Below are 16,142 nucleotides of genomic sequence, written 5' to 3'. Positions count from 1 at the left end.
TCGTATGTCCCAGCCCTTCCACCACGGGCTGGAGGGGTGGCCCTTGAGAAAGTTCTCCCTCATCTTCAGTCTTGAGCCCATACCAGCCCTCAGCAGGGCCCTGCCAGGCCTCCTGGGTCAGGGGAGTTTGGAATCTCTGCTTCTTGCCCTCGCCTGCCTCTTCGGCAAGACACCATAGCTGGAGAGTTGGGCCGCCTGTGAAGAAGATACCCTATTAGCTTAATCAAGTTAGCAAGCCTGGCCTGTAGTAAAAGTGAGGCTAATTAGATGAAGGGACACCCTTGAAAGCTCACATGGGTCAGTACTGTGAGAGGTGCTTTGGATGCATTTACCTCACAAGGTCCTCACACAGCCATGGCCCGAAGGTCATCTTAGCTAGAAATGTTTTTGGCTGCACGTAAGAGAAAAATCTGACCCGTCTTAGCTAGAAATGTTTTTGGCTGCACGTAAGAGAAAAATCTGACTCATGGTCCTCACACAGCCATGCCCCAAAGGCCGTCTTAGCTAGAAATGTTTTTGGCTGCACGTAAGAGAAAAATCTGACTCTTTGGCAACACAGATGAATTCTTAAACAAAATCTTGGAGATAGGTGGTTCGTGGGATAGCTATTCTTTAGCTCGAGTTTGGGGTTCTGCAGAGAAGAGGAGGCAAATCCGGAGGGAAAAAAATCTCCCAGAATCCCCCAGCAGAGATCCAGAAGGCTCCCACGTGGCCTCACCAGGACCAGTTCCTAGCAGAGAGGGATATCCCTGCTTGGGCCAGACCAATAGGAAGAAGGCGGGGCCACCTTCCTAAACATGTGCCCCATTCCTGAACAAAATCAGGTTCCATTAGCAAAGGTAGAGGCCAGGGGCCTCAATACATTCTTCTCTTATTGATGTGGGAACAGCTGGTCTCCTTCCCCCTGGGGTGGGGGAGGGGAAGTCATCCCTAGATTGAGTAGGCAGGAGAGACATACTATTTGGGAGTGATTTGGACCGGGGAGCTGCTGGTTTACATTCAAGCCTGGGAAGTGAGGTGGAAGAGCTGACATTTATTGAGCCCCTACTGTATACCAGTCTCCATGCTGGATGATTTCTGTCTCTCATCGTGTAAACCAGTCCTCACAACAGACCTATGAGGAAGGAATTATTCTGCCCATTTTTCAGATGGTGAAACTGAGACCTAGCCCTGATCACATATATGGAGAGAGGCTGAACTGGATTAAGTGCTGACAGCAGTTCACTTTCACAAATGCTCCCTCGTGCATCCAAGACGTGTCCACCAGATCACGTCATTTCCTCAGCTCCACTGACCAGGCACCCCGGCTCCGGGAGGGGAAGCAGACTGCTCAGAGTCACACCGTTGAGCATTGGCCAAGCTGGGCTGTGAACCCCACTGCCAGAAGGCTGCCCCATCGTGCTCCCCAAATTTGGAGAAAACCCTACAGGCCTGTTCTGTGGCCTTTTTGGGATTGTTGGCTTCGTAAGCGGATAAGCTAGATAAATAAACAAGAGGTTCAGTCAACTCCTTTTTCCTCTTGATGTTCTGAATCCAGAGGACACATGAGGGTCATCCAGCTGCCTTGACAGCCAACATTAAACAGGCAAATAAATGAATCTTTAACATCATAGCAGGAATGTTAAGTACTGTCAAGAAAAAAACCAAAACAGGTTAAGGCAATCGAGAATAATGGCATGACCACTTTGGGAAGGCCTCTCGGAGGAGGAGACAGTTGAATGGGGACAGTGGGACGAAGGATGTGATGGAAAGAGCCAGCTGTGCGAGTCTCTGAGAGATCGTTCGAGACAGAGGGAGTATCCCGTGCAAAGGTCCTCCTTGGAGAAGGACAAAAGATGAGTGTGGTTGGAGCAGAGTTGGGGAGGGAGAGAGTGGAGGGCATGAGGTTAGGGAGGGAAAAGTGGCAGGGGGCAGGTCATGCGAGTCCTTACAGGACCTAAGGACTTGGAGCTGTGCTTTGAGTGAGATGGAGCCATGGGAAGTTCTGAGCAGGATTCAGTTACAGGATCTGACAGGATTCATCTTCAGAGGGAGGAGGCTGAAACCAGGAGACCAGGGAGGAGGAACAGCTCCTCCAGGGGGCTACTGGAAAGACAGAAAGGAAACCTGCCTGAAGGCAACAGCAGGGGTGCCTGGGGGCTCAGTCCGATAAACCTCTGGCTTTTGCTTTCATCTCAGGCCGTGATCTCATGAGTCAGGACCTTATCCGTGGGGAGGTCAAACCCAGCATCAAGAGATCACTCACGATCATCACGGAGTCCACTTGCGATTCTCTCTTTCGCTCTCTGTCCACCCCCCTCTCTAATAAATAAATAAATCTTAAAAAAAAAAAAAAAAAAAAGGCACCCAAGCAGTAAGAAACAGACATGGGATTAGAATCAGACCTCCGCCCACTGACTCACCACCGTCACCTGTGCCAAGCACGGTCGTTTGCAACCTCTTTTCACTGACAAGTTCACATTAATTTCTCACAACTTCGACATGTCTGTTCCGACCAGGAGCTGGCCTCAGAGCGGGTGTAAATCATTTGAGGAGTGAGCGGTGAGCGCGGGGGCGGGAGGGAGCGGGGTGTTCCTCCTAGCACCCAGGGGTGGTCTCTTGCAGAGTCACAAGGCCTGGAAACTGGCACCTTCCATCACTGAGCCCCTCCTGTGCTCCAGTACAGGTCTGGGTGCCTTACCCGGTCTCCTGCAGCAGGGGAGGACTCGGTGACTCAGAGCTAATCCGGGGCAGCTGTTGTGGCCCGGTTCACTGTAGCTATTGAAGGTAACAGCGCCCTGTAATCCCGCCAACCCCACCTAGTCCAAACAGGCTAGAGAACTCCAGGTCGGGGGTGAGGATGGGAGGAGGAGGCTGTAGGTAGACTGTGGGCCTCTGCCACACCGCTCACCGCCTCTACCCGTGTCCCCGCATCACCTCCCACCCTCATACCCCCTTCCCTCTCCCCATCGCCCTGGGTTTCCCCATAGTCCATCTCCTCCTCCTCTTACCTGCATCACCCTTCCTGTCCCACCTCGTCCATACCGCCCCCCCGCCCCCCAGCTGCCCCCCACCCCCGCTCCACCCCACATTTTCCACCCCCCTTTCCGGGCCCTGGCAGGGGTCCGCGCCGCCGAGCTGGGGGAGGGGCTTCCTGAGGGCGCCCCGCCCCCCCGGGACCCCGGCGCCGTCGGCGGGCCCGCCCCCTGCCCTACAGCGGCCGGCGCGCGGGGAAAGAGGGCGGCTGGGCCGAGAGGCACCTGAGCGCCCCGGAGCCCGCGCGCCGCCGCACCTCGCCCGCCGGCCCGCCGCCCCGCCATGTCCTGGGCCCTGCTCCTCGGGCTCCTGGCCGCGCTGCTGCTGCTGCTGCTGCTGAGCCGCCGGCGCACGCGGTGAGTGGCCCCGCCCGCCCCGCCGCCCGGACAAAGGGGCGCCTTCGTGGGGTCCCGAGCCGCGCCGGCCCGCCGACCCCGCTCCCCCGGCGGAGCCTCCCGCGAGGGGCGAAGGGGCTCGGGGCGCGTCCGCCGCCCCACTCCCGGGGAGGACGCCCGGAGGGGCCGCCGCCGCGAGAGGCTCCCCGCGGAGAGGAGGCGCGGGAAGTAGGGGACCGGGTGGGGGACCCGTCCGAAGGCTCCCGGTGCGCAGCGCTCGGCCGGCACCTGCGCGGGGCTTTCGCGGGAGAGAGCCCGGGGTCTCCGGGTGGGGAGTGGGTGCGTGGACGGGCTCGAGCGGCTCCGGGAGCGAGAAGCCCCCTCCTGCTCCTCAACCTCTGCCTGGGTCCCCCTATTGGAGCCAGTCTCCAGCCTCTGTCGGGTAGCCTTGCTCCTCACCCCATTGCACAGATGCGAGAGTTGAGGCTGGGGAAGGCAGAGGCCCTGAAGGATGCCCTCTTACCGGCTCTGGAACCATTTTCCATGGGATACCCCTCCTGGACGAGGGAGCTCGGTACGCTCGGACCCAGAAAGGGGTCTCCCCTCCCCTGAGACCCCACAGCCTGACAGGGTAGATCAGGGACCAAACTTAAGAGCTTTCTCATCCCAGAGGTTGTCCGGCTCTGCTATTTAGGATATTCAAATCTCATACATCTCAAATCAGGGACATGGCAGTAGGTGTTACTTTTATAAAATATTTTAAAAATTGATTTGGATCGCCCATGGAATAGCTGAGTACATTTGACTTGAGTATTTGTGCTGTTATAGATAGGACTGAAGCCCTTCCCTTCCTTTCTGGCAATTCCAGACTTCTTTTGTTGATCAGGGCTCCCTCATAGGGCTGTCTGAGAGCAGGGCTGGCGGGGAAACTTCCAGATTTTTTTTTTAAGTACGCTTTTTATTTTAGACTGGTTTTATATTTACAGAAAAGTTGCCAAGGTTGTAGAAAGAGTGCCCAAATACCCCTCATACAGTTTCCGCCATTGTTAACACTTTACATCGATGATGGTAAGTTCGTCAAAACTAAAAACCAAGACTGGTCCGTTAAGATCAAGCAAACTCCAGACTTACTTTGAATTTGGTCAGTTTTTCCATCATGTCCTCCTGTGCCAGGATCCAGTTCAGAGTACCACACTTCTGTAATTATACCTCTTCCACAGGGCTGTAGGTAATACAGGGCAGTGTGTGTGTGAGCGTGAAATGAGAGTGCCTGAAAATTCCAGAACATTTCTGGGAACTTTTAATTTTTAAACACTGTATGTTAAATTTCCAAACAATAAACTCATGATATTTTCCTTCTAACCTTCAGGTTAGATTTAAAACTATGTATTCATTCATTTGCCTGAAAAAATAAATGAGGGAAAAAGGAAAAAGGCAAAACGTAATTTTTTCTATGAAAAAACGAATTATTCTTCGGAAGTGGTCAGGCTTTTTGGAAACTCTGGAGGTGTTTTCAGTCTGTGCATTTGCTTTTTTTTTTTCCTCCAGATTTTAGTTTTGATATCTGTCCCTATTGCTACATGGAAATCTGACTCATTCTTTTGATTGCCTGTGTAGTATTCCATAGTAGGAATAAATGGAAGGCTTCTTTTTTTCCTTTTTATTCCTGTCCCCATTGATGGACTCTTAGGTTGTCTCCAGCATTTTTGCTGTTTTGGACAAAGTGCTGTGGTCTCCCTGTGAGACCCACTCCTCTGGGCTCTACTCCGGGGTAAATGGGGCAGCCGTAAACCCCATGGATTCTGGGAGGCAGAGTCCCTGGGTGCTCAGCCTATGGAAATTCAGCCTCTAGGAATAAGAACAACCTGAGTGACTTCTCTCTGCCTTAGTTTCCCAATCTTTAAAATGGGGAGGATAATGGGACTAGGAGAGAGTGGAATTGCTGGGTTAGAAAAAATGCCAGCTAAACGTTGTTTGAGAAAATTCTTGCTCTAATTCAGAGAGCAAATTTATCTTTGAGGGTGTGTTGTTGATTTTTATACCTGGTGGCTTAGGAGGGCTAGCAAGTGGGTACTGGGGAGAAGTGTAGGTGTGGGGGTCACGGACAGCTCCGGCGCAGCTGGGTGGACCCTGGGGAGATCCCACGGGGACTTCACAGTTCAGGTCTCCATCTCATTTTCTTCTCCCAGCTCAGTAGGGGGCACTCTTGTTCCTTCCATTGTACAGAGGAGGGAACTGAGGCTCAGGGAGGCTAAGCTACTTGTCCAGGGTCTGCCTGGTTTTCAAATCTGGGCTGTAAGAATTTTTAATTACCCGGAAAAACAAATTTCTATGCTCCCCACACAGTTTATTTGTAATCTGAACACAGTTTATTTGTAATCTGAACACTCTGATGTTAAGATGGTAAGATGTGGCTGTAACCAGAAGGTTCTTAAGGAGAGACAAATAAGTGTTGCAAAAGAGGCGTCTGACCCTAATGCTGTGTAGACAGTGAGCCAGTGTGAGTCAAACAGGGAAAGCTCAACACCTTCCCTTCTGCTCGCTGACCCTCGAGGTACGGCTCACTACCCTGCGTTATGGCTGAGGCCTGCAAGGGCTCGGTGACTTCCTCAGGGCCACACAGGAATTCTATCCCACATCTAGCTCGTTCCACAAATTCATGCTTATCTCAGTAAAAAGGAAAAGAAAAGGAAAAGAAGAACGACTTCCGTCGATTAGCAGCTGTCTTTACCTCTCGTTTGCTTTTTAAGTTAAAATTTGTAATTATCAAAAATCTCAACTATCCAGAAAAATAATAGCATAAGAACCCCCACGTACGGATCCCCTTTTGATCTGACAGCATTTTTACAAAAAAATTACAGATGGTATAGTATCTCCCCAGGGAATATTTCAGAATGCGCATCAAAAACAACCACGGTTCTGTTATTCTGCCTGAGAATATAAAAATTCTTAATATCCTCTAGTCTCCGGTCCAGACTTCTGCAGTTACGGCAAGGATATTAAAACCCAGCTCGGTGACTGTGACTGTCTTCTGCTGGGACAGGTTGTGAGCCGGAATCAGGAGGCCTTGGGTCGGTAATTAGGCGTCTGATTTCTGTGCCCTCTGGGGCTCATGATCTGCACACAGGTGTCAGAAACCTTCTTCCTGCTTTCCTTTTGGGCCTTGGTTTCTCCATCTGTACCCTGAGGTGGCTCACGGAGCTGTCACTCGTGCCTTAGCCACTCTGCGGACAGAGTACATTGCCCTCTCTTGCTCTCTGGGCGCATGTGTCTGCTGCTTCCTCTAGCTGTATTGGAAGAGGTCTCCGGGTGGGAGACCCCTCTTCCCTGGCACCAGAGGGCACCCTAGCATTAGGTGAGGATCCCCTGGTGGCCCAGGATCTGGGCCTTTGAAGGATACGAAATTTCTAGGTACAATTAGGTCTATCTTATTCCAACATGCACTAATCAGAGGCCGCCAAACGGAGGTCTGTGGCCAGATTCAGCACCAACGAGGGGCTGCTGTGTGCCACACAGAGAGCAAGAGGAGAAAATTGGGGGGTTTCCATACACAAAATTCCCCATTTCCAGCTTCTCATGAAAAATGGGACAGTAGAGCAGCACCTGAGGGGGGCTCAGAGAAGAGCCCCCTCCCAGCCTCGCCACAGTCTCCACCACTCCTTGTTGCCTCTCTTGCCCATCTGTTCTATCACTCTCCTTGCTCTGACTGTTCCTTACTTTGTTGAGAATTCTCTGAACCTTCTGTATCGGTTACAAAAACGGGAAGACAAAAACTAGAGCAAAATGGCCACATGCTTTCTCTACACAATGGGAGGCAAGGGGCAGGAGGTGGGAAGCCAACGGGTGTTAATGGCAGACAGCTTGTGCATGAGTCCTGGGAAAGGATGGGTCCAGCACTTTAAGTGGAAGCTCAGGTGGCAGAAACCAGTCCCCCGCTGCCCCCTGCCCCAAGGAAATCATCCCAGAGCCCAAGCCTCTGCATGGAGGCACGCTACTGGATAGAGAGGAAGTCTACCCACATGGCACAGCGGAGTGACGCAGCCTCTGCTCTGGGCAATCCGGAGTCCCTTGACACCCTCAGCAACTCTGGGGGGCAGGTGCTGCTCTTTGAGCACCAACTGTATACATGAATCACGCATCTGACACATAGGTATTAGACACCTGCTCTGTGCCAGGCGCTGGTGTAAGTGTCGGGGTCGACGACAGGTGTCTACCTTGGTGGAACGTCGGTCCCATGCAGGTGTAATACTTCAGGGCACAAAGCGGGGGTGATACGCATCCTTAACTCCCTCCCCTTATTTGCAGAGCGTTGAGAGGGAGAGAGATGGGACAGGTGGCGATGGAGTCTGTGAGTGAGGAGTGGGCAGTTTGGGAGGAACCCATGTTATGGGAATGAAAGCTGGGGCGAGAGGGGGGTGGTGGTGGTTAGAGAAGGTGTCCCGGAATCTGAAACAGGAAGGGCGGGCGGTGTGGGCAGGAGCTGGGGATGAGAAGGTCCAGCACTCCCCAGGGCCCGGCAGTGCCTCAAAATAGTGAGAGTGTCAGTGGGTGAGGCTAGAGACCGCAGACCCCAAAATAGAGCCTCCTTCATCCCTGCTAGCTGACGGCTGAGTCACCCTGGAATGTGGCCTGGGCCGGAGCTGGTTTCAGGGCCCAGCCTCCGAGAGCCAGTGACCACATCAGGAGTCAGACGCCTGGGCTCCCAGCTTCCTGCCTTTGTCTGAGCCTCCTTGGGACTTTTCTGGGGGGGACAATGGAAGTTGCCAGAAATAACACCTGGCTTGTGGGGGAGTTCGGGCAGCAGCCTGGACAAAGAGCAAGGAAAGGAAGCTCTAGCCCTGCCCCTACCCCCAAAGGTGTCTTGGGGGAAGAAAAGCCCCCCCACCCCGTCCTGGACGTAGGGGAACCGGATGCTAGATTCGCCTCCACTTCCATTGTTGCTCCCCTGGCTGATCACAGTAGTCTCTGTGTTGAGACTTTTTTTTTTTTAAGGTTTTATTTATTTGACAGAGAGATAGAGAGTACAAGTAGGCAGAGCAGCAGGCAGAGGAATAGGGAGAAGCAGGCTCTCCTCTGAGCAGGAACCCGATGTGGGACTCGATCCCAGGACCCTGGGATTATGACCTGAGCTGAAGGCAGCTGCTTAACCAACTGAGCCACCCAGGCGCTCCTGTGTTGAGCCTTTTTACAAGCATAACTTCATCACTTCCCAGCTCCCACTTCCAAACCTCTGGGGGCTCCCTATGGCACCCTGCGTGGAAGCCTGACCCTGGCCATGGGTCATGTCCTGCCTCTCACCCCCACACTCTCCATTGCAGCTACACCAGCTCCTGCTGCCTTGAAAACCTCACAGGCATGCTCCCACCCCAGGGCCTTTGCACTTGCTATTCCCACTGCCTGAAAGCCTCTTCTCCCCACTCTTCCACTGCACTCCCTTCTCATCCTGCTGGTCTTTGCTCACGTGGCACCTCCGTGGGGAGGCCTTCCCGGACTCCTTCTCTAAACCAGTCCCCCTCACTGTGTTCTATCACCCTACTTTCTTAAGGACCTATAATTTGCATACTCTACCATTCAGCCTTTTCAAGTATACAGCTCAGTGGGTTTTAGAACAGCCACAAGGTTGTGCCATGATCACCACCGCCTAACTCCAGGATATTTTTTGTCATCCCTGAAAGAAATTCTATCCCCATTAGCACTCACTCCGCATTCTCCCCTCCCCTCCACCCCCAGCAACCACTAATCTCCTTTCCATCTCTATGGAGGTGACTTTTCTGGACATTCCATGGAAATAGATCATACGGTACGTGACCTTTGGTGTCTGGTTCCTTTCACTTAGCGCGGTGGCTTGGAGGTTCTTGCACACTGTGGTGTGAATCAGTACTTTTGTTCCTCTTTGTGGCTGAGGACCCGTCCATGGCCCGGGCACCTGTATTTGGTCTCTCCGTTCATCAGCTGATGGGACTCCCGGGCTGGCTCCCTCTTTTGGCGGCTGTGCAGGACGCGCCCGTGAATGCTAGCGTCAGAGGTTGTTCCTGAGCTTCCATTTTCCGCTCCTTGGGGTGTACTCGTACAGTAACTCTGTTTAACCTTTCGAGGACCTGCCAGGCGAGTTTCCGAAACAGCCGCCCCATTTTACGTCCCACCGGAAATAGGGGAGGGTCCCCATTTCTCCCTGTCCTCGCCCGTGGTTACTTTCCTCGTTTTTCCTTGGATTGCAGCCACCTGGGCGTGAAGGGGACCCACTCTGTGGTTTTGCATTTCCCCCGTTCCTCAGGACGTTGAGCATCTTTTCGTGTGCTGGCTGGCCGATTGTACCTCTTCTGTGGGGGACTGGACTGTCCATTCAGATCCTCTGTGCATTTTAAAATTGGGTTGTCTTTTTTTTTTTTCAGAGAGCGTGAGAGGGAGCTGGGGGAGAGGGAGAGGGAGAGAAAAAATCCCAAGCAGACTCCATGCCCAGTGTGGAGCCTGACGCAGGGCTCAATCTCATGACCCTGAGATCACGACCTGAGCCTAAATCAAGAGTGGGACACCTGTCGGAGCCACCCATGGTGGCTCTTTGTCTTTTTACTGTTGAATTCTTTCTCCTTTATCTTATCACACTTCCCACTCCCTGAAATGAGTTTGCTCTTTTATTTTCTTTTTGTCTGCCTCCCCTTATGAAAGTATAGAAGCGCCGTGAAGTCAGGCTCCTCGCCTCTCCGTCCGCGGCTGTATCTCCAGCACGCAGAGCAGCACCTGCTCCCTAGTTAGTATTTGCTGAGCGAGTCAATGACTCCGCAGTGACTGGAGATGGGATGACTCAGTCATTCAGCAGACCGGGAGCTCTCTGCGTCCCTGTGGTCCTGATAATTCTAAGATGAGAACGCTCCTTCCAGTCTGGGTCAGTCATGGTGGTGTCGTAGCTCTCCCTAGCTAACAGCCCCTCCCCCAGAGGATGGTGGGCCAGCCGGGGGTCAGTGATCGGGCCAGTCCTTCCACTACCTTCTGCCACTCCCACCATGCTCTCCAGTCTCCACCTTTCCCTGTGGGCATGACAGGGAGTATGAGGTGAACAAAGCCCTGTCCAGGCTGGCTCAGGCAGAGAGCTCTGGGTCTTTGTACTACTGAGTTCTAGAAAGCTCTCGCACCCACAGGGAAGTGATTGGACTCCCTAACATGTACCAAGGTCTGCTGGTCACCCAGCTTTTGCTCTTGGTCCCCTGTAACCCATCTTCTACTCAGCAGCCAAAGGGATTCTGGGGGAAAAAAAAAAAAGCCTAAGTCAAATCATGTCCCTTTGCTACTCGAGACTCCCAGGGCTCCCACCTCACTCAGAGGAGAGGCTAAAGTCCTGACAGGTACATCCAGACCCCTGCATGGTCTGGCATCCGTTACCAATCTGGCCTCAGCTTCTGCTGTTTCCCCTTGCTCCCTCCAATCCAGCCACATTGGCCTACTTATTGTTCTAGGAACACACCAGGCATGATGGAGCCTCGGGGCCTTTGCAGTTGCTCCTTCTGTCCGGAAGGCTCTTCTTCCAGATATCTATGTGGCTCCTTCCCTCACCGCCTTCAGGTCTTTCTCAAATATTTCAGGGAAGCCTGCTCTGCCCAGTCTACTTAAAAATCACACCCCATGCCCCACTCTTTTTGTCTTCTTCCCTGCTTAATCAAATGGTGATAAGTACTGTGGCTTCTGCAGGCGACCTGGCGAGCCTCCCCTGGACCTGGGCAGTATCCCTTGGTTGGGCCATGCGTTGGAGTTTGGAAAAGATGCTGCCAGCTTCCTCACTAGGATGAAGAAGAAGCATGGTGATATCTTTACTGTAAGTGCCGCCGGTGCCTCTAGGGGCAGGAAGGGAAGGAGATGAGCAGCTGGGCTGGCCATACCTGGTGTTGGCAGATTCCTTCTACATCCTTCCATACACTAACCCACCGATCCACTGGTCCTACCAACTTTCTCTCCATTTTTCCATCCGACTGTACAGCCGGCACTTACCCAACATCCGTTCCTTCATTGTCCCTTGAGCATCTTCCCGTCATGAAGTCATTCGATGTCCAGTTCTTGTATGTCCATCCAGCCAACCCCTGTCCACCCACCCAGCTTCCATCTATCCAACAACCATCCATCCAGCCAACATTCACCCATCCTCCTGTCTACTCAGGATATAAGCGGATCTTTCCATCCGACTATCCACTGAACCCTCATTCATGTTCTCCGTTTCCATCAAACCTCTGTCCACTCACCCATCTTTCCATATATCTATCTAACATCTGTCTATCCATCCATTTATCCATCACCCAACCTTTCATCTGTCTACCCAAATGGATCTAGCATCCCTCCATTCATGTACCTAACGTCTATCCAGTTTTTATCTATACATTCAATATCTTTTTTTGGGTGAGCCTAATGCAGGGTTTGAACTTACAACTGTGAGATCAAGACCTGACCTAAGATCAAGAATCAGGCAGTTAATTGACTGAACCTCCATATGTTCAGTTTCTACCAACTTCCATTTATCTACCCATCTTCCCGCCCACCTGCCACTATTAACCTAACATCTGGTTACCTATCCATCCAGTATCCAATGTCTGTGCACTCTGTATGCATCTGTTTATATCTCCATCCGTCCGTCCATCCATCCATCCCCTCAACATCCAAACAACCACCACATCCATCTACCTTCTATGCATCCTTTCAAGTTCCACCCATCCAGCATTCATCCTTCAATCCTTTTACCCAGTATCCACCAAGGACCCTGCCATCGTGTACGCAACATTCATTCAGACTTTTAGTTTCCAGCTAACCTTTAGCTACTCCTGCATTCATCTTTCCATCCAACATACATTCACTGACGACATCCTTCTGTTGACCTACCCATCTACCAATCTGTTCAACAGCTGTCCAACAGCATATTTTCTTGGATATTGGCCTATATTTCAAAGATTTATTTATTTATTTTAGCGGGTGGGGGTGGGACAGAGAGAGAGAGGGGGAATCAGCACAAAGCCCAATGCGGGGCTTGATCTCATGACCTGATAGTCTGTATTTTATAAGAGTTTGATTAACGTGACTCCCAGATCACACTTTGGAAACAGGGGCCAAGGCAGTGGGTGGTTAGGATTGTGTGACCCGCACCCCTCACTCCCCCCGCGACCCGCCCCAGCAGATGTTTGAGGGAAGAACGCCATTTCCTTTGTTAATTACAGGCTTACAGCTCTCCATGGCTCCTTCCCTTATTGGGCAGCATAGCCTCCCGCAGAAGCAGGTACTGCTGGCACGTCCGCTAGCCTGAACCCAACAGCATCCCTTCATCCATCCGTCCGTCTGCCCACCCAAGATGCACACAGCATCCATCTGCTGCCTTCTGTGGGGCAGACTCGCTCCCGGAGGCTGGGGATCTGGCAGTAACCAAGATAATGGTGGGAGGTGCTTAAGAGCGAGGCGGTTAAGAGCACAACCTGTGACGCAGAAAAGCCAGTGGCTGTCCTCACTCTACCACGTCTCAGCTGCGTGATCTCGGGCTCATCCTGTGCCTTCTCTAAGCCTCAGTTTCAGGCCATCAGTGGTCCCGACCTCATAGGGTCGTCATGCGGGGTGGCGGAGAGGACACTGTGTGTTAAGTGTCTAGCACAAGGTGGGCCCCAGGCCCTGAGAGCTGCTGTCCTTCATAGGGGCTCTCCTCACTCTGTCCCTGCTGACCTCCCACAGGTGCTGGTCGGGGGCAGGTATGTCACTGTCCTCCTGGACCCCCACTCCTATGACACAGTGGTGTGGGAGTCTCGCAGCAAGCTGGACTTCCACGCCTATGCTGTCTTCCTCATGGAGAGGATTTTCGATGTGCAGCTCCCACATTACAGCCCCAGTGATGAAAAGGCCAAGATGAAACCGTGAGTGGCTGGAGACGGGGCCTGCGGGAGGCCGGGGAGGGCCTGACGGGCTTCTGCCTGGGTAGCCCAGGTGCCGTGCGGCCCGAGTTCGTCTCTGCAACAGGCATCCAGTAACAGCATTCTGTCCTGAGAAGACAAACAAACAAAACAAATAATAGCCCAAGAGAATTGGGCAGAAGAAAGGCTGCTTTCATCTTTATTCATTTTAGGAGGCAGGTCTGATTTCAGTAGGAGGAGCCCGGGGTTTGGGTCGGCCAGACCTGGATTCAGATCTCAGCTCCATCACTTCCTAACTGTGTGACTTTGAGCAAGTCCCTTGCCCTCTCTGAGCCTCTGTTTCCTCATTGTAAAAGGAAGGGAAGTGGGTGGGGTGATTATTGTTTTTGAGTCCATGTTCTGTGATCTCAGTAGCTTTCCCAGTGATGCTGGAGGGTAAGTCCCTTCTAGCCTCCACTTTTTGGACGAGGACACTGGGACCCAGAGAGGAGCAGTGACTTGCCCTAGGTCACACAGCAAGAAAGTGGTGCCAGTCCTGAAACACAGGAATCATTCTGTCAACAAGAGGATATGTGAGCACATTTATTCTGCATTCATTACGTCTGCAAATATCTGAGGACCTACTCTACGCCAGTCACCATCTAGGTGCGGGGCGGGGTTGCACCACGATGCCGACTTGCCTGCCATATGCTGGTATTCGCTAGGAACGCTTTACTCTCTGTGCCGTTGCCTCAAGAGATAGGTACTTTCATCCCTGTCTTACAGTTGAGGAAACAGACTCAGGGAAGTAAAGTGACTTCCCCACAGTCCTCCGTTAGCAGATGGCACCCCTGAGATTTGAACTCAGGTTTGCAGACTCCCCAGCCTAGTCCCCTCCAGCTGACATACTGAGGAAAGAAGTCTCTGGGTCTGCTAGAGTTCACGCAGTCTGATGGTGATTCGAAGTGGTCTGTCTCCAGGAAGGATAGCGTGCTGGGGTTAGGAAAAGCGTCTAGAATGGGTTTTGCAGGACTGCTAAAGCTGAGGAAAGCCAGAGTGTGACGTGAACCTCAGTGAGAGGCGATTCCCAGTCTGACCTTGGCTTTGTGGGGTGGCTGCTAAGAGTATTTTTGAGCCCAAGTATCCTCAGTCCTGGCATTCTAGGGGGACCATTAGGTCCCATTGGCAATAAGAATCCCCAGTTCACTGCATTCTGCCCCCCTACCCAGGGAGGCCTCCACTTTCCTCCAGTGTCTGCGCTGAGAGTTCCTGTGAATTTCCTCCACTGTCTGCCCTGAGTGTTCCTAGGAATTCCCCATCAGCCAGCATGTGGTCTTCTGGGCATAGCTCCCACGTCTGTTAAGAGCTACTGTCTCCGTCGAAGACTGTTGCTTAGTGTGGGGTCTGGGTCACCGGTGGGTCAAGGTCAATCACTAGGCTAGCTCCCATTTATCCAGCACTTACCGTGTGCAAGGCACGGCAGTAAGCCCTTTCACACGCTCTCTCACCTGTGTCACGTCTCTCGTGTCTCCAGCAACGTTTCACCTTGAACATCCCAAAGCTTATATTTCCTGGGAGTTTGTGGAACCCTTCTGGAGGCTTTCCCCTCTTGAGTTAATCTAGAACCCAGTGGCTTTCTCCATCTACAGGGGTCCACCCTGATTCCGAACAGCAGGTGGGGACAGAGAGCTGGGTCAGCGCACTGGGCCTGTTCTCGGTGCTGCCGCGAGGCGTCTCTGTGAAATGTTCTTTCTGCCATGTTAAGTGGACACTGTGGGCTTGGCGGCGGGTGGGGGGGGCGGTGTGGAGGATGCGGGGTGGGGGGGTGACCTTTTCTGGTCTAGATGCCTGCACATGCTCCAAAGGGGCCTTCACCTCAGACACAAGACCCTCCCTTGGGTTGGCTTCTAATCACAGCCTCAGCCTTGGCTCCGTGTTGGCTCCGTGTACTGTGGAGGCTCAGTATGGAGGGGCTTCAGCTTTAGCTGCACACCCTGCAAGGCTCCTAGACACATGTGGTGAGACCAGGTCGCCAGTTCAGGCGACCTGATTCCTCGTACTGCCTTCACTCAGGATCACATCTTCGCAGTCCTTGGTCGGGGGGTTGCTTTACCCAAACAGGTGTCCCTAACTTCAGATCTCAAGGAGAAAGAGTTCCCTGGCTAGTTCTCTCTCCTCCAGAAGTGTGTGCGTTCCTTATCTGAGCTTGTGTGTCCCGAGGAGGGACAGACTGTCGCGGTCAGGAGTTCAGACCCTGGGGTCGGGCAGACCAGGGTTTCAATCCCAGCTTCATCGCTTACTGGCTGTGTGACCTCGGGAAAGTTGCGTTCTTCTCTGTCCCTGAGTTTCTCTGTCTGGGTGCCATGGTAGTACCTGGGATCCCTAGAGTTGTCAAAAGATGAAATGAGATCATGGCACTTGGCACAATAAAAAGCAACTGCCACTGTCATTGTTATCGACAATGATAATAATAATAATAATAATATCATATTTATGCCAATTTTCTGCAGGCCCCCATTGCCAATGAGGAACCAAAGCCCTGGGACCCTAAGGTTTCGGGATGGGGGATGCCTGTGTGCACATTCCCCTTCGGAGGCTGTACCCTCACTCTGTTCCCTGCCCTAGGACCCTCCTCCACAGAGACCTCCAGGCACTCACGGATGCCATGTATAGCAACCTCCGCACCGTCCTGCTGGGTGACACCTCAGAAGCGGCCGGTGGCTGGCTCGAGATGGGTCTCCTCGATTTCTCCTACAGCTGCCTGCTCAGGTGAGCCAGGGTGGCTCCGCATCTCGGGAATGGAGCCCAGCTACCCGGGCCTGGGTCAGCCACTGATAGTGGCCATAGGAGCCATGAAGACTTTATGGGTGGGGAAGCAGTTTGGGACATGCAACGCAAAGACAATAGATGACCTGTTGTATCTGCGACCCCAGGAGTTTACTTG

The 16,142-nt window shown here is 52.7% G+C and overlaps 1 protein-coding gene across 2 annotated transcripts in view; it reads left to right on the top strand.

Annotated features, from left to right (window-relative positions):
- Window positions 1-2,669: 2,669 nt before the first annotated feature.
- The window catches only part of PTGIS (prostaglandin I2 synthase), a 41,027-nt gene continuing 27,554 nt past the window's right edge, over window positions 2,670-16,142 (top strand). Inside the window, exons 1-4 of one of the 2 annotated variants that reach the window (XM_059407209.1) lie at window positions 2,670-2,766; window positions 11,034-11,157; window positions 13,044-13,222; window positions 15,824-15,967. In XM_059407209.1, coding sequence (XP_059263192.1) covers window positions 11,128-11,157; window positions 13,044-13,222; window positions 15,824-15,967 — 353 coding nt within the window. In that variant the 5' untranslated portion in view covers window positions 2,670-2,766; window positions 11,034-11,127. Of the gene's footprint in view, window positions 2,767-3,257; window positions 3,372-11,033; window positions 11,158-13,043; window positions 13,223-15,823; window positions 15,968-16,142 lie in introns of those variants that run through there. The other variant, XM_059407208.1, reaches the window with a different exon arrangement.

The sequence above is a fragment of the Mustela nigripes genome, chromosome 7, assembly GCF_022355385.1.
Source record: "Mustela nigripes isolate SB6536 chromosome 7, MUSNIG.SB6536, whole genome shotgun sequence".
Lineage (NCBI taxonomy): Eukaryota > Metazoa > Chordata > Mammalia > Carnivora > Mustelidae > Mustela > Mustela nigripes.
This window is presented reverse-complemented; position numbering and strand designations above follow the sequence as displayed.